Source organism: Asterias amurensis, chromosome 22 (assembly GCF_032118995.1).
Source record: "Asterias amurensis chromosome 22, ASM3211899v1".
NCBI lineage: Eukaryota > Metazoa > Echinodermata > Asteroidea > Forcipulatida > Asteriidae > Asterias > Asterias amurensis.
This window is the reverse complement of record NC_092669.1, coordinates 10138298-10160522: the sequence shown is the minus strand read 5'-3', so window position 1 is coordinate 10160522 and position 22225 is coordinate 10138298. Positions and strand designations below refer to the sequence as shown.

The window sequence follows — 22225 nt, the reverse complement described above, 5'->3', positions numbered from 1 at the left end:
TCTCACCCCTGAGGGCATCCTTAGTTGTGTGGTGCCCATACACTTCAATAGGACCAAAAAAGTAAATTTCATAAGGGCGCCTGACTATTCTTAGCACTGACCAATGCAAGCTGGTCATTAAGCAGTTTGGCAGCAAAGAGTAGGCATCATTGTTGGATGCTCCCTGCCAAATTCCTGCACTATAATCTGGTGAGTTGCATTTCTTAATTTCAATGGTATAAATGGATTCATTCTATAGTGTGTATAATAACAAGGAGTATAATTTGGGGAATTTGTTGCCAAAGAAGTCAGGTTTAGTGAAGTGGTGTCTTGCCATGCCTTCCACCTCTGGAACCCCAGTTCGAATCCCACTAGTAAATATATGGGGTGCGTTCGATTAGCATCCCTGGGTCTACCCCGCGCTGCTCACTTGGGTGAGCCCCTGACAAGAGCTAATCGAACGATCACACTCGCCCTCTCATGGTAACGTCATGTACCTCAGGTCACCCCCAAGTGACCCACTCCACAAGCAGGGCACTGGGGCTGACCTGGGTGAGCCCCTGGAATGACGTCAAAGCTTTTCGAACGCACAGGGGGCAGACCAAGGTGGACCCAGGGAAGCTTAACGAACACACCCATGGATTTGGTTTTCAGTCCCTAAGTTCCTTCCTCCATGGTCAAGTTGACCGTGTTGGTTTTCCCTGGAAAAATTCTTGGATAACTTTGCGTATGGCGCCACCACTTTTTCACTCATTTTTACAAAAAAAGGATATCTCATTGAGGTAAATTAGATTTTATATTATATCATATCGAGTGAAAAAGTGGTGGCGCCATACGGAAACTTTTCCAAATTCTCTAGGGCTATCCTTCTCTAACTTCTCTCATAGTTGTTGTTATTAATCCAAGTAATAATCAGACAAATGACGTCCATGTGAAATTCAATGTTAACGAGTTAGTTTTTTAATCATCTATTATCAAAGTTTTAAATACAGAATACAGTGCTGTGGTATTGCAACCATCAAGTACAAAGTCGTTCATCAAAATGCCGACCCCCCCCCCCCTCCTATAACTACATGTATAAATATATATTTGGTTTGCGATAACATCATGTGTGTATCTAATTGCCTGGGATGGATTTCACAAAGAGTTAAAGGCAGTGGACACTATTGGTAGTTACTCAAAATAATTATTAGCATAAAACCTTACTTGGTAACGAGTAATTGGGAGAGGTTGACAGTATAAAACATTGTGAGAAATGGCTCCCTCTGAAGTGACAGAGTTTTCGAGAAAGAAGTAATTTTCATTGAATTTGATTTTGAGACCTCAGATTTATAATTTGAGGTCTCAAAATCAAGCATATGAAAGCACACAGCTTCGTGTGCCAAGGTTGTTGGATAACTTTCCGTATGGCGCCACCACTTTTTCACTGATTTTTACAAAAAGGGATATCTCCTTGAGGTAAATTAGATACTATACTGTTTGATATCGAATGAAAAAGTGGTGGCGCCATACGGAAACTTTTCCAGGGTGTTTTCTCTTTCATTATTATCTCCAAACGTTGATGACCAATTGAGCTCAAATTTTCACAGGTTTGTTATTTTATGCATAATGTTCAAATAAACTAACTGAGAAGACTGGTCTTTGACAATATACCAACAGTGTCCAGTGTCTTTAAGACTAGTCTTATAAAAACTCGTCCTAACTTAGGACTAGCCTTAAGTTTTGAATATCTCCTAGGACTAGTCCTAACCTAACTCTTTGTGAAATCGACCCAAGGTAGATTATGCTCTTTTGAGAACTTGTCTTGCTTTATTATCTACCAGGCAAGTAGATACACACATGGTGTTAGTGTTACCGCAAACCAAATATATATTGATACCTCACCAATGCAATGCCTCAAATCTCATGTTATTGCATTAAAATAAATTTAATAGCTACCAGACTATACAGCATCTTAACCCCTTGATTTCATATTCGTTATTTGCATCAGGTGCCTGGGACCCAAACAGTCTGGTCTGGCTAGTCTGGTCACGGACTCTGAGGTCCATCTTTCAGACCTTGGAAAACCAAGCAGTTTCAACTTCACCTAATTTGTGTCCACCTTATGTCTTCCATGGGATTTCCTGACAGGTAAGATGCTATACATCATTTTATCACAGTAATTTTCACATAAAACCAAGCGTTGTAAAAAAATAATCCACAAAAACAAAAACATTTTGCGTTAGCTCACAAAAAAAGGAAAATTTGTGTTAACTTTTTGTTCTACTTTTAAAATATCCTTCCAACCATATTCATTTCATAATGCTTTTATAGTCTAAAGCGCGTAATCTGATGACAACATGTCATCAATTCCAGACTTGAATAAAATATGACCAGCCAGCAACTAAAAAACAAATACATTGTTTAATTAAGAATTTAGCACACATTGATAATACTAATTACAAAACACTTGGCCCAAATATTTGTGTTGTTGCATAATAAATAGTTAAGGTTTGACGACAAGCACATGATAAGCATTGTTGTAAACTTTGAGCCCGATTTCATTGTAACTCTTGTTAAAAATTAAGAGTAGCAAATAATTGTTGCTAATTCTTTAAAAAACAACCTCAAAATTCCATTATTCTAGTTACGGAAGCAAGGAATTTCGCACTTAGGTTAAGCGTATTTCACGGGTTAGCAAGGAATTTTGGCTTCTGTGCATGTGTACTCACTGTTTCTAGGCATTCTTTGCTTACACAGTTAGCGCAGAAATTTGGCGCTTGCACAGTAAGCGGGGAATGGTATGTAAATCATGAGAAATGTAAGTTTGAATTTTGGCTTCTGTGTACGTGTACTCACTGTTTCTAGGCATTCTTTGCTTACACAGTTAGCGCAGAAATTTGGCGCTTGCACAGTAAGCGGGGAATGTGATGTAAATCATAAGAAATGTAAGTTTGAATTTTGGCTTCTGTGAATGTGTACTCACTTTTTTTAGGCATTCTTTGCTTACACAGTTAGCGCAGAAATTTGGCGCTTGCACAGTAAGCGGCGAATGGTATGTAAATCATAAGAGAAAATGCAAGTTTGAATTTTGGCTTCTGTGCATGTGTACTCACTGTTTCTAGGCATTCTTTGCTTACACAGTTAGCGCAGAAACTTGGCGCTTGCACAGTAAGCGGCAAATGGTATGTAAATCATAAGAGTAAATGTAAGTTTGATTGAATGAAAGAATGAATGAATGAATGGTGATCGAAAGCGCAGAATTCGGCGGTAAGCAAAGCCATGAACTTGGGCCCTACTCTGATGGACTGGACATAGAGCTACATACCTTTCCAAAACCCAGGATTGCCTTTGTCGTAAAATTTGGGGCAATGTGCCTTCTTGCAGGGTGCTTCGACATCTAGCGGTGAGTAGATTTGGAACCCAAACTTAAGCCTAGGTTTTTACCACAAATGTACATTATATTGATCGCAGCACTAACTTGCCCTATACTTTGAGCCGCTAAGTTTTGAAACAATAATATCTTCCAATGAACAAAACATGAGTAACTTAACATCACTAACAAAACTCTGTTACAATAAATACAAAGACTATCAAAACAATCGACAGGTTAAAAAGTCTCACTGTGTAAAAAATATACAGTGTAGATACAGGTGAATTTAGAGTACTTGGTGTAACAGTAAGAAAAAAGCAAAAAACTTGGAAATATTTACAAATATTTACAGAAAGAACAACTTAAAGATGTCCGAAGCTACGTGTTGAATTTGAATGAATTCACTTTCAATAAAACATGAAACTTATTGTATTGAACTTCAATGAGTCAGAAATGAATGGATGATAAATGGTTAACTGTTACTTTTTGGCCCATAGGCATAACGTGAAATTTGTGTGCGTTGACATGTTCATATCATAAATCTATCTGCCATAGAAATAGAACCCGGAGAACGTTGAGTGAGACATTGTGCGGGCGCTTTTGACCACTTTTATTGATTCGCATACACCATTTTGTTTTGCCATACAGTAGACGTCATGAACATTTACTTATGAAAACCGAAAAAAAGGGTGATCATTTTGCCAAACACTTTCTCATCAAGTGACTTCATCCACACAATTAAGCCTGGACGACTTGTGTCGTATTCACGACTATTGATTTTTTAGTCCAGCCGCGACTACATGTTACAGTGCAAGGCTGGGACTCGTGCCAAGTCCCAAGATTAATCCTAAGTTAGGAAGAGTTTGGTGAAATCGACGGCTGGCCTACACACAATTATTTACAAGTACAATTTAACCAAACTGTCTGACTACTATTTCATTCTAGTCAGATTTGTTACTCAGCATTGGACAAAAATATCAATTATAGCCTGGATAAATATCGAAAAAGAGACACATTGCCTTGGATCAGGCGAGTTGGTCTATGAAAAGCGTTTTAAAACCATTTGTTATAAAATGGATATGGTTAGAAAGATGTTTTTAAAGTTGAATATAATGACCCACACAAATATGACTCGAAATTGCATGATTTTCTTTCACGTCGCGAACCAACACGGTCGGCCAGTCTATGGAGTCAAAATTTTGAATACACAAAATGGCCGACCATGTCTCTTTGCGATGTAAAAGAAAAACCGTGCAATTTTGAGGAATGTTTGTGAGAATAATTATTCTCTACTTTTACATTATCTGTCTAACCATTTGCATTTCATAACAAACGGTTTCAAACGCTTTTCAAAGACCAACTTGATCGATCCAAGGCAACGTTTTCCTTTAATAGCATGGACATCAATCAATAGATGGTTTTTTTTATGGCTGGTTTTAAAAAAGGCGGGAACTTTCAGAAGAGTGTAAAAAAATATTTTATATAAAAAGTTAAACACTAAAGGACTGTTAAAATAAATATGTTACTGTTATTAAAAATTTATGTTCTGCAACATAAATTATGAGTTATAAAGGTGGTTTACAAATACCCAAGATAGTTTTTTGGTTGAAATGTGGTCACATGACCAAGTTCCCTGTTTCAGACCAATTGGCTTGAGCACATTCAGCATTCATAGCAAATAGACTGTAACGAATATGACATTAAGCTTGGGCGATATCTCGATATAATCAAAAATAGTAGACACTTTAAAAGACACTGTTTGTGTGTGTAAACTCATAGAGCTATGAACCATGGGTAGACAGTACACCTCACAGATCCATACCTCGATTTGTTTAGATTTCAGAAGTATAAAAATTGGGCATAGTGAAATGTCAGCATTTTAGACTTCAAATATAAATCGCGATATAATCGAATATCACGATACTCTATTGACGATATATCGTGGGATGATAAAAGCAATATCGCCAAAGCTTATATGACAATCACCATTCAAATACCTGCTCGTGAACATGGCGTCTGTGAGCTAGGCGTGTACGTGTGCGTGCACGTACGTGTTCCATAGAAATCAATAGGTTTAGACGCGCATACGGCCTGCCTTACAATATTGCCTCTTGCATAGTAATAAAGGTGTTATTCGATACGGTCTATTTTGTATTGGTATGCAAGCTTACGCGGGTGCTAAATCACGCATACACTACAATCAATGAGAGTGGCATGCAATGTGACCCCTTATAAATTGAGCCTAAGGGAGGGTCTGACATCAATTGAAAATTTACAAAGCAGAAAAGTTTTACTATTTTACAGTTTAAAGGCAGTGGACACTATTGGTAATTACTCAGAATAATTATTATCACAAACCTTTCTTGATTACGAGTAATGGGGAGAGGTTGATAGTATTAAACATTGTGAGGAAAAAGCTCCCTCTGAAATGACGTAGTTTTTGAGAAAGAAGTAATTTTTCACGAATTTGATTTCAAGACCTCAGATTTAGAATTTGAAGTCTCGAAATCAACCATCTAAAAGCACACAACTTCATGTGACCATGGTGCGACAAGTGTGTTTTTTATTTCATTATTATCTCGCAAGTTCGACGACCGATTGAGCTCAAATTTTCACAGGTTTGTTATTTTATGCATACGTTCAGATACACCAACTGTGAAGACTAGTCTTTGACAATTACCAATAGCATCCAGCGTCTTTAAGCTTTCTAACAAAATCTGTCTTTATGAATACGAACTAAAGAGCAGTGACTCGGTTTTTAGCAAATAATAAAGGACCTTGCCTTCAGCTTGGTCTGTTATCACTTTGCCATGACCAAGTAAAAAAACACTGCAGGATTTAAGATCAAAACTAAAACTCAGTTTAGTATCCTATACTTTAGTATTGTTATTGCTTTGCACATGACATAAAAAAACTGAGAGAAGAAGGTGAATAATAATAACAACAAAAACTAGACATGCGGTACCTTCTAGACTGGTGCCGATTTACAACTGATGCCCTAGTCACTAGCATTTCAGTAATCTGTCAACCTAAATGGCCTGTATTTTTACTTGCATGATAGAGGACACTTACCACTAGTCAAATATAGTGTAAAAAAGTGTTCCTCATTAAATGTGCACAAGAAAATTCACAGCACATCTTCAACTTGTAGATCTTCGTAGGCAGGAGGCGGAGTTTCGTTCCCTTGCATCATGACCATGCCAGCGGCAGTGAAGCCAGCTCCGACGACCTCCAGGTACGTCGGCGGGACCTCGTCCCCGACATCATCCTCGTCCTTATCCGAGGTGCTGATTGGTTGAGGGATCTGCACGCCATTGTTCAAGTTGTACGAGACGAGTAAGTTTGTCCGAGCGGGGCAGCGATGTGGCGGGAGGTGATGGCAGAAGTTTGAATGCTGCGTGAGGCGGTAGGGCGTGGTCACTGTGTCTATCTCGCCGTTGGCGTCTATGCCGTCGCCCATTCGACGGGAGCGGCTCCGCCTTCGGCGACGCCCGCTGTGATGATGATGGTGGTGGTGAAGGTGGTGTGGATGACCGACTGCAGCAAAATAGCGTTGCTGCATACGCCGGACACGGCGAACGTAAACAAATATTGTGATGGCCATGAAGGTCATGAGCATAGCGCATGAAACGATGAGTATATCGATGAGGTTGGGGGAGGTTTCTACTGGACGGAGCGGTGTGGCAGGTGGCTGTGTGATATCTGTAATTAGAAATAAAAACAATTATTTCAAAAGATAGATGACTTAAATATGGATGATTTATAATGCGTGTTCCGTCAATCAAATGGCATGGATCTGTCTGTGTGAGTGAGTTACTTAAAGGAATACGGGAGTCGACGAGGTAAAATGAAAACCACGCATTTTCTAGGCATTTTTGTGTGGATCATTGTATTCTACTTTTACAACACCTTTCTACCCATATGCATTTTATTACAAACACTTTTCAAAGACCAACTTGACCGATCCAAGGCAACGTGTTCCTTTAATGTTCAACCAAATGTTGACAATCTCCCTATTTTGTCAATGTCTTTGTTCGGGGGTGCCAGTTAGAGGCTATACCACCTGTAACTACCTTGTAGCCAGGGATCACACCCAAGTTATGATACAACATGGGAAGCGGCAGCCAGGGGATCACCTTAAGGGGATCACCTTAAGGGGATGCAACTTTTTGTTTCAGTTATCAATATAAACCACAAGGGAAACTGACTGGGTAAATTTTGAAATGATTTTGGGGGTTGAACAAAGAATTGACTAGAGTGGGATTCGAACCAACGACCTCCGGATTAACGTGCCGGCGCTCTACCAACTGAGCTATCTAGCCCTATATTGGCGGTGTCCCTATTTTGTCAATATCTTTGTTCAGGGGTGCCAGTCAGAAGCTATACAACCGTTAACTGCCTTGTAGCCAGGGGTCACAACCAAATTACGATACAACATAGGAAGCAGCAGTAGAGACATCACTTTAAGTCAGTTGATGGAATGTAAAGTGTCTTCACCGATGGCACAAGTGCCACAGTCAGGACTCAAACCCACTGTGTACTGATAACAAAAACAGACTCAAGTGTAGTGCTGGGCGAATAGTGAAATTTTGTTATTCGGATACCGCTGGCCAACTATCCGAAATTAACCGGATATTCGAATAGTTTTTTCGCCGCTAGAGGGCGCTGTTTAAAAAAAAAAATTTTTTTTTTTTTTTGCCGCTAGAGGGCGCTGTTCGTTTGTGAATGAGATCTTTTGGGCGGATTGATATTAGTTTTAGACAGTGTCACTCGGTTCATTCATAAAAATGACCGGATCTAATTTAAAGATGGCGATTTGCTTTTTCTTTTGATCGTCATTGACTCTACGTGAAGGAAAACTTTTGTAATCTTTGAACAAATTACGTCAGAAATGTCATTGTTTTAACTCTTCACGGAGGTGAGCATAGTTAAATACTTAATATATGCTGTTTTATGCTGTCTTAATAGAAGTTTCATAAGGATTCAGACAAAACATTCATATCAGTTGTCGCCCGACGTCCGCGGATATTCGGATATTAAAGAATATCCGGTTACTCGGTTGTAATTACAGAATTATCCTGTTTGTAAATAGGTATTCGCGCCCTATGCGGATATCCGGTTAAGAAAAAAAAGGCATTCGCGGTTACGGATAGGAAAACCTATTCGCCATTAACCGGATATCCGAATAATTCGCCCAGGCCTACTCATGTGCTCTTCTTAACTGCTCTACCACAATACGCTGGGGAAACTCATTCCTAATTCAGATTCAAGTTTCAAATAGAAATACATCAGTTGTCCAAGTGCAACAAAGAAAACAAGACATTCTCGCAGAAACTTATCTTAAGATTTAATTTTGCGTTAGTGTGCTTTCAGACTCTCTTAGTCTATTCATGTTTTTTCTACTTACTTATGGTACACTTAGTTACCTGTTCATGTTTGTTGTGTTGTCATTTAGCCTTTGAGAAGGACTTTGCTAGGGTCAAAACATCAGGGCCCAATTTCATGGTTCTGCTTACCGCCGAATTCTACGCTTACGATCATGATTCCCTGCTTACGTGCAAGCGCCAAATTTCTGCACTAGCCTTTTAAGCGTAAAATGCCTAGTAACGTGGAGTACGCACGCGCAGGAGCCAAAATTCGCCGCTAACCCGTGAAATATGCTTGCCGTAAGCACAGAATTCCCTGCTTCCGTAAGTGCCGATTCTGTACTTACGGTAAGTAGAGCCATGAAATTGGGCCCAGGCCATTAAAGGCAGTAGACACTGTTGGTAATTGTCAAAATCCAGTCTTCTCACTTGGTGGATCTCAACACGTATGCATAAAATAACAAACCTGTGAAAATTTGAGCTCAATCGGTCATCGAAGTTGCGAGATAATGATGACAGAAAAATAACCCTTGTCACACGAAGTTGTGTGCGTTTAGATGGTTGATTTCGAGACCTCAAGTTTTAAATCTGAGGTCTCAAAATCAAATTTGTGGAAAATTACTTCTTTCTCCATTACTTCAGAGGGAGCTGTTTCTCACAATGTTTTATACTATCACATCAACCTGTCCCCATTACTCATTAACAAGTAAGTTTTTATGCTAACAAATATTTTGAGAAATTACCAATAGTATCCACTGCCTTCAACTATTTTTTGCATTAATACCATAGGTCCTTTGGTTGGTAAGCAGTTTGCACCAGCTATTCCTATTTTCTGTTTTTGGGTAAGTTTCAGCTACATTTTCTTTCTACGTAGTGAAAATTAGTTCATTCTGGATTGCACAGCTCAACATTCGACATAACATGAGCCAATAATTTCAGCTGTTGACATTCGATGAAAGTTTGAAAATCTGTTGCTCGCGTGATCTGGAGATGTTTTTGTCGGAGTAAAATGCACAATTTTTAGAAGAGCGCTCTGCTATGTCAAAATATTCCCCAATGCCTGACCCAAAAACAGCTAAGCGCTAGCTTCCTTCTCAGTTACCAACTTGGATTTCTGGATCACTATTCCTCTATCCTTAGAGTCACTTCCTGGTCCCAATTTCATAAAGCTGTTTACCGGTAATCACATTTTTGTGCTTACCGTATTTCACCATGATTTCTCAAGTAAGCAGAAAATTTCTAGGCCTGCATGCGCGTTCACCATGGTTTGCATTGTTACGTCACTCGTGTGCTTACTGAAGGGCCCAATTTCATAGAGCTGCTAAGCACGAAAATTTGCTTAGCATGAAATTTCTTCCTTGATAAAAACGGATTACCAACCGAATTTTCATTTTGTTGCATTTCCTAGTTACTGGTATTCAGCTGTTGTATGCTCAACTTGAAAAATCGCGTAGAAATTTGGTTAGGAAATCCTGTTTTTATCAAGGCAAACATTTCATGCTAAGCAAGTTTGTGTGCTTAGCAGCTCTATGAAATTGGGCCCAGGTTAGCCAGCATTTACCCTTGCGTACTTGTAGCACCTTGTTAACCCTTCTAAGGTGCTAGCTAATTGCGTCTCAAAATTCATCCCTACAATAACCTATCTTTCTGAAAGTTTGTATATTCTCAGCGCCTTGAGTACCTTGTTTGGTAGATACGTTCGCTACATAAGACTTTGATATTATTACTGTGAACAGCTTCATGACATAGAAATTCTGCTAAGGGACACTCCATGAACACAAAACCCTAGGTAGAAAGTTCCGCTTGCAAAAATTCTAAGGAAAAATTGAGTGGGACACTACAGCCCTGTATGCCTAGTTTTTGAAAGGGCAAGGGCACCAAGGCATTTTCTCTTTGGTAAAGGGCACCCTATAGGGAAGTTGTAAACTTCTACTGTATCATTGCAAGGGCACCAAGGCATTGGGGCAATTTGTTGCCCCAATTTGTCGCCTTTGTTGCCTCCATGAAGTCACAACAATCTGAACTTAATGTAATTTTGACAGGCAACCTGTTTCTGTTAAGCAATTCTTTTCTGCGCTTAGTACGTTTTCGTGCCTACAGGTTTCATGAAATTTGGCCCAGTTGATCACAGTGACATGTTGGCCATACATGAGTGTAAAGGAAAACATTTCCACATCATTCACAGCAGCAGCTGTATCTCAGGTGCCAAGTTCACACATTTTACCAAAAAGGAAGCTGTATGTGATTTGTAAATGGGATTCAAATCTCTTTTTTTCTTTTTTATAATTGGAGTTTGTGACAGTCAGCAGTGCGCCACAGCACCTTGTAAACCAAACATAGTGCTATGTAAAAGGAGTAGGTCTTACACATGTCATTCTTCAAAAACATAGCTCCACAAAACCTTGAAGAAAATTACTCAACGCTAAAGTGCCTTAAGGGTTACTGAGTGACTGGTACATGATGTACACGAGCGATATACACGTACGGAGCCATGTATTATTATTATTAGGCCTATTTAATGAAATGGCTTGGATATAAGATTTTGACTGATGTACTTTTTATAAACTTAACCCTACTACTGTTTACCCATTTAACATCATCCTGTTTTGAATGATAGATGCCAGCCTGCAATGATATCATGAATGCATAAGCAACACAAAGTCAACCCTCTTACTGTTTGACCGTTCAACATCACCAACATGGTTTTGATTGACAGATACACTACATGTATGCCAGCCTGCAGGTAAGCAAAATCTTGTTGTGCTTAGCTAGTTTTTGTGCTTAAATAGGTCATGGCCCATGTGTAATTCCAGGCCTGCTGAAATTGTTCAGTGTCAATGTCAGCTTGACGACGGCCTAGATACGCACAAACCCAACCTGTAAAAATTCTAAGCTTGGGCGATATCACGATATTATCGAATATCGCGATATTAATTTGGAAACGATTTCGATATCGGATTGATTTGGTTTTAATCGAAATATCGATATATCGCGATATATCGAGTAAATATCGCAATTTCACGATGTATTTCCTAGCTGAGACATCTTGCACCCCATAGGTTTGGAGTAAAACCAGAAGAATAGGTCATTAGAACACCTCTCTTATGCTATGACTGTCTCTTCTACAACTTTCACTTGGAGTTAGAAGACTGATGATGTCAAATTTAATTAATCGCGATTATATCGAATATCGCGATATATTGTGGGCGATATATCGTGAATAAAATAAATCGATATCGCCCAAGCTTAGAAAAAACCACAGCTTCAATGTTTCTGGGAATAACAGCAAACATTCTTAATTGAATTACTGGGTTTCTTCGCTCGATGGTGCGAAGATAGATCACCTGCTGGTAATCTATTCAGGACTCCTCTTAGATTTACCAATTTTGTCTTCAAGACGATGTGTCAGATGACGATAAGCTCTCAAGATGCTCAGTGATCTTAGTGTTTGTCATCTACGGCAAGTGTTTCAACTTAAAGGATTTGGGGCACTTTTTGTAAGACACAAAACACAAACGTCCACAGATTTACATTAAGCTCACACGGTTTGAATGATGGTTGAAAGCTTCCTTTAAAATATTACTTGCCGAGGTGCTGTAGTTTTTGAGAAGTTAGTGAGTAAAATAATTTCACACAAAATAATTAGTGTCTCAGCGAGACGAACAATTGTTTAAGCATGTAGAACGGATTAACACGACTCTCCTGAAAATATTGCTCTTTGATTTTTCAGGGTTTTATTTTGAAAACTTCACAGATTTATACATTATTTACTTGGAATATGACCAGGCCAAATTGTATAGAGCAGATTGCACACAAATTTGCTAAGCAGAAATGGGTGACTGACCAGTAGCACATGTAACACGCATTGATTGTTACCAGATCTCTGCAATTTTGCGCTTAGCAAAAACAAACCAAAATTTTAAGCAATTTTGACTCAAAAAATTGTGAGCAAGGCACAGTGCTACATTCTGACATGGGGGCAATACACATTTTTTCCTTTCTATTTGTTCACATACTTTACTGTTTAAACAATAGACAAAAGGAACTAAGTAGACAATAACCCTTTTAAAGACAACAGAACAAATAAACAAGCCGACAATAGTCTTTGTTCTTGCAAATGAGGACTGCAAGAATCAGACTCTGACTGTAAATAGAGCATTAAGACTAGGCCTGGGCGAATTATTTGAATATCCGGTTAATGGCGAATAGGTTTTCCTATCCGTAACCGCGAATGCCTTTTTTTTCTTAACCGAATATCCGCATAGGGCGCGAATACCTATTTACAAACCGGATAATTCTGTAATTACAACCGAGTAACCGGATATTCTTTAATATCCGAATATCCGCGGACGTCAACTGATATGAATGTTTTGTCTGAATTCTTATGAGACTTCTATTAAAAGACAGCATAAAACAGCATAAATTAAGTATTTAACTATGCTCAACTCCGTGAAGAGTTAAAACAATGACATTTCACACGTAATTTGTTCAAAGATTACAAAAGTTTTCCTTCACGTAGAGTCAATCACGATCAAAACAAAAAGCAAATCGCCATCTTTAAATTAGATCCGGTCATTTTTATGAATGAACCGAGTGACACTGTCTAAAACTAATATCAATCCGCCCATAAGATCTCATTCACAAACGAACAGCACCCTCTAACGGCAAAAAAAATATTTTTTTTAATTTATTTTTTTAATAGCGCCCTCTTGCGGCGAAAAAGCTATTCGAATATCCGGTTAATTTCGGATAGTTGGCCAGCAGTATCCGAATAACAAAATGTCACTATTCGCCCAGCACTAATTAAGACCTATGACCTTCGATCTACAACCCTCAATACTACCATCTCAATACTACATAGTATGAGCTCTGGACTCTAGAGGGCGCTGTCCAACTATAGTGGTGTCTGTGACAGTGCTCACACCTTTTGGCACAAAAACAGTTTCTCGCTCTCTCTCTCCCTCTCTCAAAACCACTTTAAGGAACCAATTAAGAAAATAGTGAAGATCATGCAGATTGAAACGACTTATAACCCTTTGCCTTCCCCCTCCCCTTTCCCCACAGATATCCCCCTTTCAGTCTGCCTTATCCACTAATTCATTATTTTTTCACTCTCTTTCAACCCTCAAAATTGTCCTTTGTGTATCCATCTTCTTGTGGTTAAACACCCCTTCCCTCCGCCCCACCCCCTTTTCATTGTTTACCCCTTTCTTTTTCTCTTTGGGGTGTGCTTTCTGACTCTCTCTTTCTATTCATGTATTTCCATTTCACTACTTATGTTATACTTATAGTTACCTGTTCATGTTTGGGAAGAAACTATTGATAAATAATCAACTTGCTGATTTTTTGTGTGTTTGATTTTTTTTTTTTATGCAAGTCTCCAGACACACAAGGCCTGAAGGCCACGTCAAGGTGTGGGCTACAATTATTTTTGTCCAGAGGCCGTTGCCACCTACTCCTAGGGCTGAAACAGGGTTACCCCTTTTACAGTCCATACGGATGTAGGCTTGGGTATCATCAGTCCGAAGCCTGGCCGGTAGAGCAGAAAGCACTACCTCCTCAATTTTACGTAGCAAGTGTCACGACCGAGATTCGAGCCCACACTCTGCTGATCAAACACCAGAGCTTGAATCCGGTGCTCTTGACATGCCACGATACAACCATGTGTGAATCTCTTTTGTTTAAGTGTTGGCTCTGAAAAGAGCCCTTGTGGTCCTGACATTCTGAGCAGTACCTGACTTTATGAGCAGTATATTCTGCTCAGGAGAGTATACAGTTCAAATATGCCAAGACCACACAAAGCTTCAAACAATGGTTCTGTACATGTATATTATGTTGTCACTAAGCCTTCGAGGAAGACTCTGCTAGGGTCAAATCGTCAGGCCGTTAACTATTTTTGGCATTTACTAAACAGACCTTCGTTTTTGAGGAGCGCGATCACGATCGCGCTCCTACCGCGCTCCTGGGGCTTTCTTCAGGTGCGCGATCGACAGCGCTCCTCCTCGATCATTGCGGTGTATTTTATTTATAATACAAAAGCATATTTCACGTCAGTCGTTGTTACTTTGCGTGCAACAATAAATAAAAGAAACATTGAACGCTAGAGGTCGCTTTGGAACGATGCACTAGCGTGATATTAAAGGCCCTCTAATGGTAAAATCTACGCGAACCAGCAATAAACGCATTGAGACAAGACTCGACGTGTCACGTGCGAGTTTTCGCGCATTTCCAGGCGGCGCAAATGCAAGGGCGAAGCGCATACCGTCAACGTACGTAGCTCAATAAAACATCTGTTGTGCAATCTCGAGATTGAGCAGCGCAATTAACAGATTGCTAGCTTTACGAACTCGCAGCCGGGTACATTACTACACGTACGTATGTACACACGCTGCTGTATACGTCGTCCATGCAATACTAGAACTACTACTAGACCAACCATGGATCAACGACGTATTTTCTCGTAAGAAAATTTATATTTTCTAATGCTTTATATCAAATGTGAAAACATTTAAGAAAAAAAGGAAAGGTTAAACATAAAACCTTAAAATCGTGCGGTATTTTGTCACACGGGAGTGGGATCGGGTTGTTTTACTTTATTTTGTCTGTACATTTTATTTGTGTACGTCCGAGTCCGATCCGACCTGACCATTTTAGTAATCATAAACCGAGTATGCTATCAAACAAATTGAGCTCCTGGACAATCTAAGATGAGTGATTTTTTAGGAGCTCAAATTGAGCTCCTGAGTATTTTCAGGAGAGCGATTAAAAGAGCTCCTTCTATTTCTATAAACGAAGGTCTGATTGACACCACAGGTCCTTTTGGTTTACCTGGTTACCTGTATATTCGGGCTCTGCATAATGAAGGCTAAATGAAGCCTTATAAAATAGTTAATAAGCAGTTTGCAACATTTTCTGATTAATAACAACCTACCGTTTTCGCAGTTATGTTCATCTTCACCGTTGCTACAATCTCTAATTCTATCACATTGTCTCTCCTTAGGTACGCAGGCTCCTTTTCCACAGTCAAACTCCCACATAGCACACGCCAACGTCGGTATCACAGAACCTAGTAAGATAATGGACAGTTCAAATATCGTTACTAGTCCCACAAAAGCCTGTTTCACACAAGATCTCTAAACGATGGTCAAATGCATTGAAATCGCATCCGTGTAATAAAATCACAAATTTAAATGAATCTGTGTGATGAAATCACCACGGACCCACATTATAATCAAACTGGATCAAGACCTCCCCCAAAAATCGCATCCCTGTTTAGAATCACCGAGATCACTTGTGTGAAATGACACATGGCATTACGATCAAGCAGTACACGCCATCACCCGGTGGAGAAACGCCGTATGTTTGAGGCATCAATCAAAATGGCGTCAACGGCACAACTGCTGCTGTTGCAAATTATTTCAAGTTGCTTTCCTGAAGGTGTTCATGCTATGACCAAGAAGAGTCCGATCACGAAAGCCTTCAATTTGGCTTTTCTACTTGCTGTTTTCGACAAAATGCTCTCGGACACTTTCATCTTTGGAGTCTTGTTATTTCAAATATGAAATTATAAATCACAACAAGGAAAACTGAATGGGTAAATTTAAAGGAACACGTTGCCTTGGATCGGTCGAGTTGGTCTTTGAAAAGCGTTTTGTAACCGTTTGTTATAAAATGCATATGGTTCGAAAGATGTTGTAAAAGTAGAATATAATGATCTACACAAATATGCCTTGAAATTGCGTGGTTTTCTTTTTACCTCGTCCAATAACACGGTCGGCCATTTATGGGAGTCAAACTTTTGACTCCCATAAATGGCCGACCGTGATAGTTCGCGACGTAAAAAGTAAACCGTACAGTTTTGAGTGATACTTGTGTGGATCATTATATTCTACTTTTAAAACATCTTTCTAACCATATGCATTTCATAACAAACGGTTTCAAACGCTTTTTATAGACCAACTCGTCCGATCCAAGGCAACGTGTTCCTTTAACAAACTAAAAAAATCAACTTAAAAAAAATCTGTTCACTTACTGCAGTCTTTCTCATCACTCCCATCCACACAGTCCTTTGTGCCGTCACAGACGAATCTCTCTGGAACACAATGGCCGCTATAACATCGGAACTCCTGAACGCTACAGAGGGCTGTTATCGGAGGTGAGTCTGCAAAACCTGGAAATTAAATATTTAAAAAAATTGTACTTAGTTTATTCGTCGCGAGACTAAAGCCCGGTTCATACTTCCTGCGAATGCGATACAAATTTTGATGTCACAGCCCCGTTTTCGCTGCGAATGTTATGCAGGAGTTAGCACATTTCAACTGATGGGAATTATTCGTTGCTAATTTGTGACATCAAAATTCGTTATCACATTCTTATTCCCAGGAAGTATGAACCTGGCTTGATTCTGGACACCAAGCAAAGCTTAAAACAATACTCCATAGTACAAATAAGCTTGGGCGATATCAATTTATTTTATTCACTATATATCGCCGACAATATATCGCGATATTCAACATAATCGCGATTAATCAAATTTGACATCATCAGTCTTCAAACTCCCAGTGAAAGTTGTTGAAGAGACAGTCATAGCATAAGAGAGGTGTTCTAATGACCTGTTCTTCAGGTTTTACTCCAAACCTATGGGGTGCAAGATGTCTCAGCTAGGAAATACATCGCGATATTGCGATACTTAGTCAATATCGCGATATATCGATTAAAACCAAATCGATCCGATATAATAGATGTTAAATTTGCATCGGGGATAAAGGATATTAATTTTGGTTTTTACCCATACACCGATATCAAAATCGTTTCCAAATTAGTATCGCGATATTCGATAATATCGTGGTATCGCCCAAGCTTAAGTACATATGTTGAGCAGCAAGGCCTTTGGTGTGGTTTTCTTGCAATGTGAGCCAAGACTTTACCTTTAAACAACTGGCAATGTTTGCCTCTCCAGAACTCATCACACAGGCAAACGTAGTGGTCCATGAAGGCTTGGCAGGTCCCTCCGTTACTGCATGGGTTGCTACTGCATGGTATGGCTGCAACAAAGTACAATGGTTACAACAATAACAAATTTTATTTGCTATGAAGAAAAGCTAGGAGCCTTTAAAAAAATGATGGTGGAGACCAATCCACGATTTTGTAAAAGTTTTACAAAACCAAGCCAAGGTTTTGTAAAGGTTTTACAAAACCTTAGCTTTGTCTCCACTCTCATTTTTGTCTTGCTCCCTTTCTACGTTAGTCTTCATGCTGTCATGATTGAAGAAAGTCGCACTGCCAGACACTGGGATAACCCCTTTTCTTGTGATAAGTGTAGTGTTCGATTTAAAGGCAGTGGACACTATTGGTAATTACTCAAAATAATTATTATCATAAAACCTTTCTTGATTACGAGTAATGGAGAGAGGTTGATAGTATAAAACATTTTGAGAAACAGCTCCCTCTGAAGAAACGTAGTTTTCGAGAAAGAAGTCATTTTCCACGAATTTGATTTTGAGACCTCAGATTTAGAACTTGAGGTCTCGAAATCAGGAATCTGAAAGCACACAACTTCGTTTGACCATGAATGGTGCGACAAGGGTGCTTTTTTCTTTCATTAATATCTGCCAACTTCGACAACCAATTGAGCTCAAATTTTCACAGGCTTGTTATTTTATGCATTCGTTGAGATCCACCAACTGCGAAGACTAGTCTTTGACAATTACCAATAGTGTCCAGTGTCTTTAACAGGCGTTGATAGTTTTTATAACAACACACTACCTAAAGCTTTACATACGTAGAGTCTGATGGGCAAAGTAAAGATTAATTAAGTGTCTTGCTTAAAGCCATTGGACCCTTTCGGTTCAGAAAAAAAATTAAAGTTCACAGATTTACAAATAACTTACAGGGTTTACAGAAGGCAATGATGAAAGACTTCTCTTGAAATAATACTCCATGAAATGCTTTACTTTTTGAGAAAACAATAAAACAATATAAATTCTCGTTAACGAGAATTACGGATTTGTTATAAACACATGTCATGACACGGCGAAACGCGCGAAAACAGGAGTGGGTTTTCCCGTTATTTTCTCCCGACTGCGATGTCCGATTGAGCCTTAATTTCCACAGGATTGTTATTTTACATATAAGTTGTGATACACGAAGTGTGGGACTTGGACAATACTGTTTACCGAAAGGGTCCAATGGCTTTAAAGCCATTGGATCCTTTCGATTCAGAAAAAAAAAATAAAAGTTCACAGATTTACAAATAACTTACAGGGTTTACAGAAGGCAATGATGAAAGACTTCTCTTGAAATAATATTCCATGAAATGCTTTACTTTTTGAGAAAACAGCAAAACAATATAAATTCTCGTTAACGAGAAATACCGATTTTTTTTTTAAACACATGTCATGACACGGCGAAACGCGTGGAAACAAGGGTGGGTTTTTCCGTTGTTTTCTCCCGACTCCGATGACCGATTGAGCCTAAATTTTCACAGGTTTGCTATTTGATATAGAAGTTATGGTACACAAAGTGTGGGCCTTGGACAATACTGTTTACCGAAAGGGTCCAATGGCTTTAAGGACACAGTGTCATGACTGGGACTCGAACTCACACTCTGCTGATCAGATAAAGCCGAGCTTGAGCAATTAAATCGATGAAGCCTTGTAGTTATTTTTTTAAAATAATGCACTCACCATAAAAACACAACAGGAATTTTGTTTTATATTATACATCACAGAACATTGGCGGTAATTTATGGCAACAAATACGAGACCTAAGTCCTAGTTCAACATGATGAGAAAGTCGCACCAAAGTGAAGAACATTTCAGTTTCAGCAATAATAATAACTGGACACTTTTTTTTTACAAAGGTTAGTTAGGAACTTTTATTCAAAACTTCCTGCAAGTCGTTTTTAATTACCATGAAACATAATTGGTGTTGATGTCCACACATTATAAATTAAAGAAAATAATGAAGGCCGGCCACATCAGTCAGAGTCGGACAATTGTGGTACAAAGTGACTTGGGTACGAAATGACTTGGGTACGAAGTGACTTGGGTACGAAGTGACCGACATCGAGCTAAAAAATTAAACGTACATACGTGTACAGTCAATAGGTCTAGTTGCAGTTCAAAGAAAAGCTGCAGACATTGCAGGATTTTGCAGCACGAAAATGTTACAATATGACGACTAAATACGACATTTTAACCTTAATTATAAAAAATACAATGACAACAACATTACACTACATGATTTCGAAAATAATTACCTGCATCATTAGGGAGAAAGAGGACGAAAAAGGACAAACCATACGCCACATTGAGCGGCCAGTCTGCTCCGAACGCCGCCATTTTGTCCCTTCAGCTCAAAGAAAAAAATTTGTGTTGATAAAAAAAACTCGCCCCAAGCGAAAGTAAATGGCCCTCTCGTGGTGAAACTAATATTATAAACAAAATTCTGGAGGCGTTCTTTTTTTCTCCCTTTATTTTTGAAGTTTGGCCCTTCCCTTGTGGTTTATTTTTTGAAGTTCCGGACTGTAGCATTATGAAATTATTGTTTAACTAAAAAACAATTTCTCGCTTACGTAACAGCAGTGACTTTTAATTTGAGGGCCAAAAATGGACTCCAAAATATCTTGCCCAAGTTCCGTGGGTCATTGCTCCTCAAAACAGTTTTACCTCAATAAAAATATGCTCTTTAATAGATGGAAATTTGCATCGGGGACAGAGAATATTAATTTTGGTTTCACCCATAAACACTGTATACTCAGTGTTGATTAAGTAATTACGAGACACAAGGAAATCGATCTTTTGTTTTTTGTTTTTACAAGAACCACTTTTCAAAAAGGTAATCATTTTGATGGATTCAACCCAATATCTGTTTCATGTTTTTTTTTTGATGGTGTTTTTTTGCTTTGTTTTTTTTTCTTCTAAAGGTAATAAAACTTCCCCCTAAATACGAATATGTTGGAATCACATTTTGCATTATTTTAATCACAATTAGGCTGCGTCTTTGTCTCCGATTTTTTTTTTTTTTTTTTTTTTTTTACACTATCTGGGTGGAGGTCAAACAGAATTAAACACGTTTAAAAAAAATACTGAATAATTTGTGAAGCAGTTTTTTTTTACTACAAACATATTTTGTCATTTTATTGGTATAATAATTATAAGCCTACTTTTATGTTGTTCGCGTCAAACCCTCAAGCGATCGGAATTGTCGGATATGGGACATTAATTTAATGATATTGCAATCAGTCTGGCACCACCATAAAACAACAGTATACATCCAAATACAGTCCACAATGGCTGGAGTTTCATCCTTGAAAGGGCAAGGCCATTCTCATTTTGCAAAGGGCATCCACATTGGGAAAACCAAAGGGGCACCAAAGCCAAGACCAGGGGCACAGGAGCCATGTCCCCCGTGGCCGCCTCTGCGTGTAATTTGTTTTCCTTCCAGTTGAACTTTTCACCCTCTTGAATCGGGTCAGTACTGTTGTTCCACCACTAAGAATTCTTTGTGCGCTTTACACTATTGGTAATTACTCACAGTAATTATTAGCGTAAAACCTTTCTTTGTGGCGAGTAATGGGGAGAGGTTGATGGTATAAAACATTGTGAGAAATGGCTCCCTCTGAAGTGCCATAGTTTTCGAGAAAGAAGTAATTTTCCACGAATTTGATTTCGAGACCTCAAGCTCAAGTTTAGAACTTGAGGTCTCGAAATCAACTATCTAAACGCACATAATTTCGTGTGACAAGGGTATTTTTTCTTTCATTATCATCTCGCAAGTTCGATGACCGATTGAGCTCAAATTTTCACAGGTTTGTTATTTTATGCATATGTTAAGATACACCAACTGTGAAGGCTAGTCTTTGACAATTACCAAAAGTGTCCACTACCTTTAAAACAATAATGATATTGTTCATAATTATACCCCCCCCTTGCACAACACGGAACGCACCCGCAAAATACGCGATAACAATTTCCAGTATGCGCTTATCTAGGTCAAGGGCACACAACTTCATAAAGCCTGATAGTAAGCACAAAACACTTTCTTAGCACAGGTAAACACCAAACGTTTCATAACAGACATTGCTGTGACCATGGAGGAATAAATTTCCTCCATGATGTGACTGGCGCCCCACTAAAATTTTGCTAAGCAAATAAATTTGAAAAGCAGTATCTTCACTAGTGTGCATGTGTACATTTTTTTTAATGCCTACCGGGCGGGATAGGCGCGTGTTACAAGTGCACGTGGAAAATAGGCCAATGGGTCAAACCATGGTCAAACCATCATTAGGTTAACTGTTTTCCCATGATTCCTTGAAGTTGCTGCACCCGTGCGATTATAATAGACAGATCCATTAAGCTCCGCCCCATTGCGTATATTGACCAATCACAACGAAACAAAGGTCCGACAAATCAAGGGCCAATTTCATAGAGCTGCTTAAGCAAAAAATTTGGTTAAGCACGAAAATAGCTTGCTAATTTTACACAGGTTACTGGCCAAAATGTCATGCCATATACATTGCTTGTGA

At 38.9% G+C, this 22225-nt stretch overlaps 1 protein-coding gene across 1 annotated transcript; it reads right to left on the bottom strand.

Moving 5' to 3' along the window:
• Positions 1 to 933: 933 nt before the first annotated feature.
• Positions 934 to 20568, bottom strand: LOC139953598 (uncharacterized). Its single transcript, XM_071953068.1, has 5 exons — positions 19958 to 20568; positions 17625 to 17741; positions 16730 to 16867; positions 15629 to 15763; positions 934 to 7033 (listed from the first exon to the last, which is right to left on the bottom strand). Exons 1-5 carry the CDS (start codon positions 20037 to 20039, stop codon positions 6459 to 6461), a joined length of 1047 nt encoding a protein of 348 aa, XP_071809169.1. The 5' UTR covers positions 20040 to 20568; the 3' UTR covers positions 934 to 6458.
• Positions 20569 to 22225: the final 1657 nt, after the last annotated feature.

What these genes read in the sequence shown, in the direction of transcription:
- LOC139953598 (XM_071953068.1), bottom strand. Translation starts at nt 20,039, where the DNA reads ATGGCGGCGTTCGGAGCAGACTGGCCGCTCAATGTGGCGTATGGTTTG. An exon ending in GAGTGATGAGAAAGACTGCA is followed by an intron (nt 15,764 to 16,729) that starts GTAAGTGAACAG and finishes TTATCTTACTAG; the next exon opens with GTTCTGTGATACCGACGTTG. An exon ending in TGAACATAACTGCGAAAACG is followed by an intron (nt 7,034 to 15,628) that starts GTAGGTTGTTAT and finishes TTCTAATTACAG; the next exon opens with ATATCACACAGCCACCTGCC.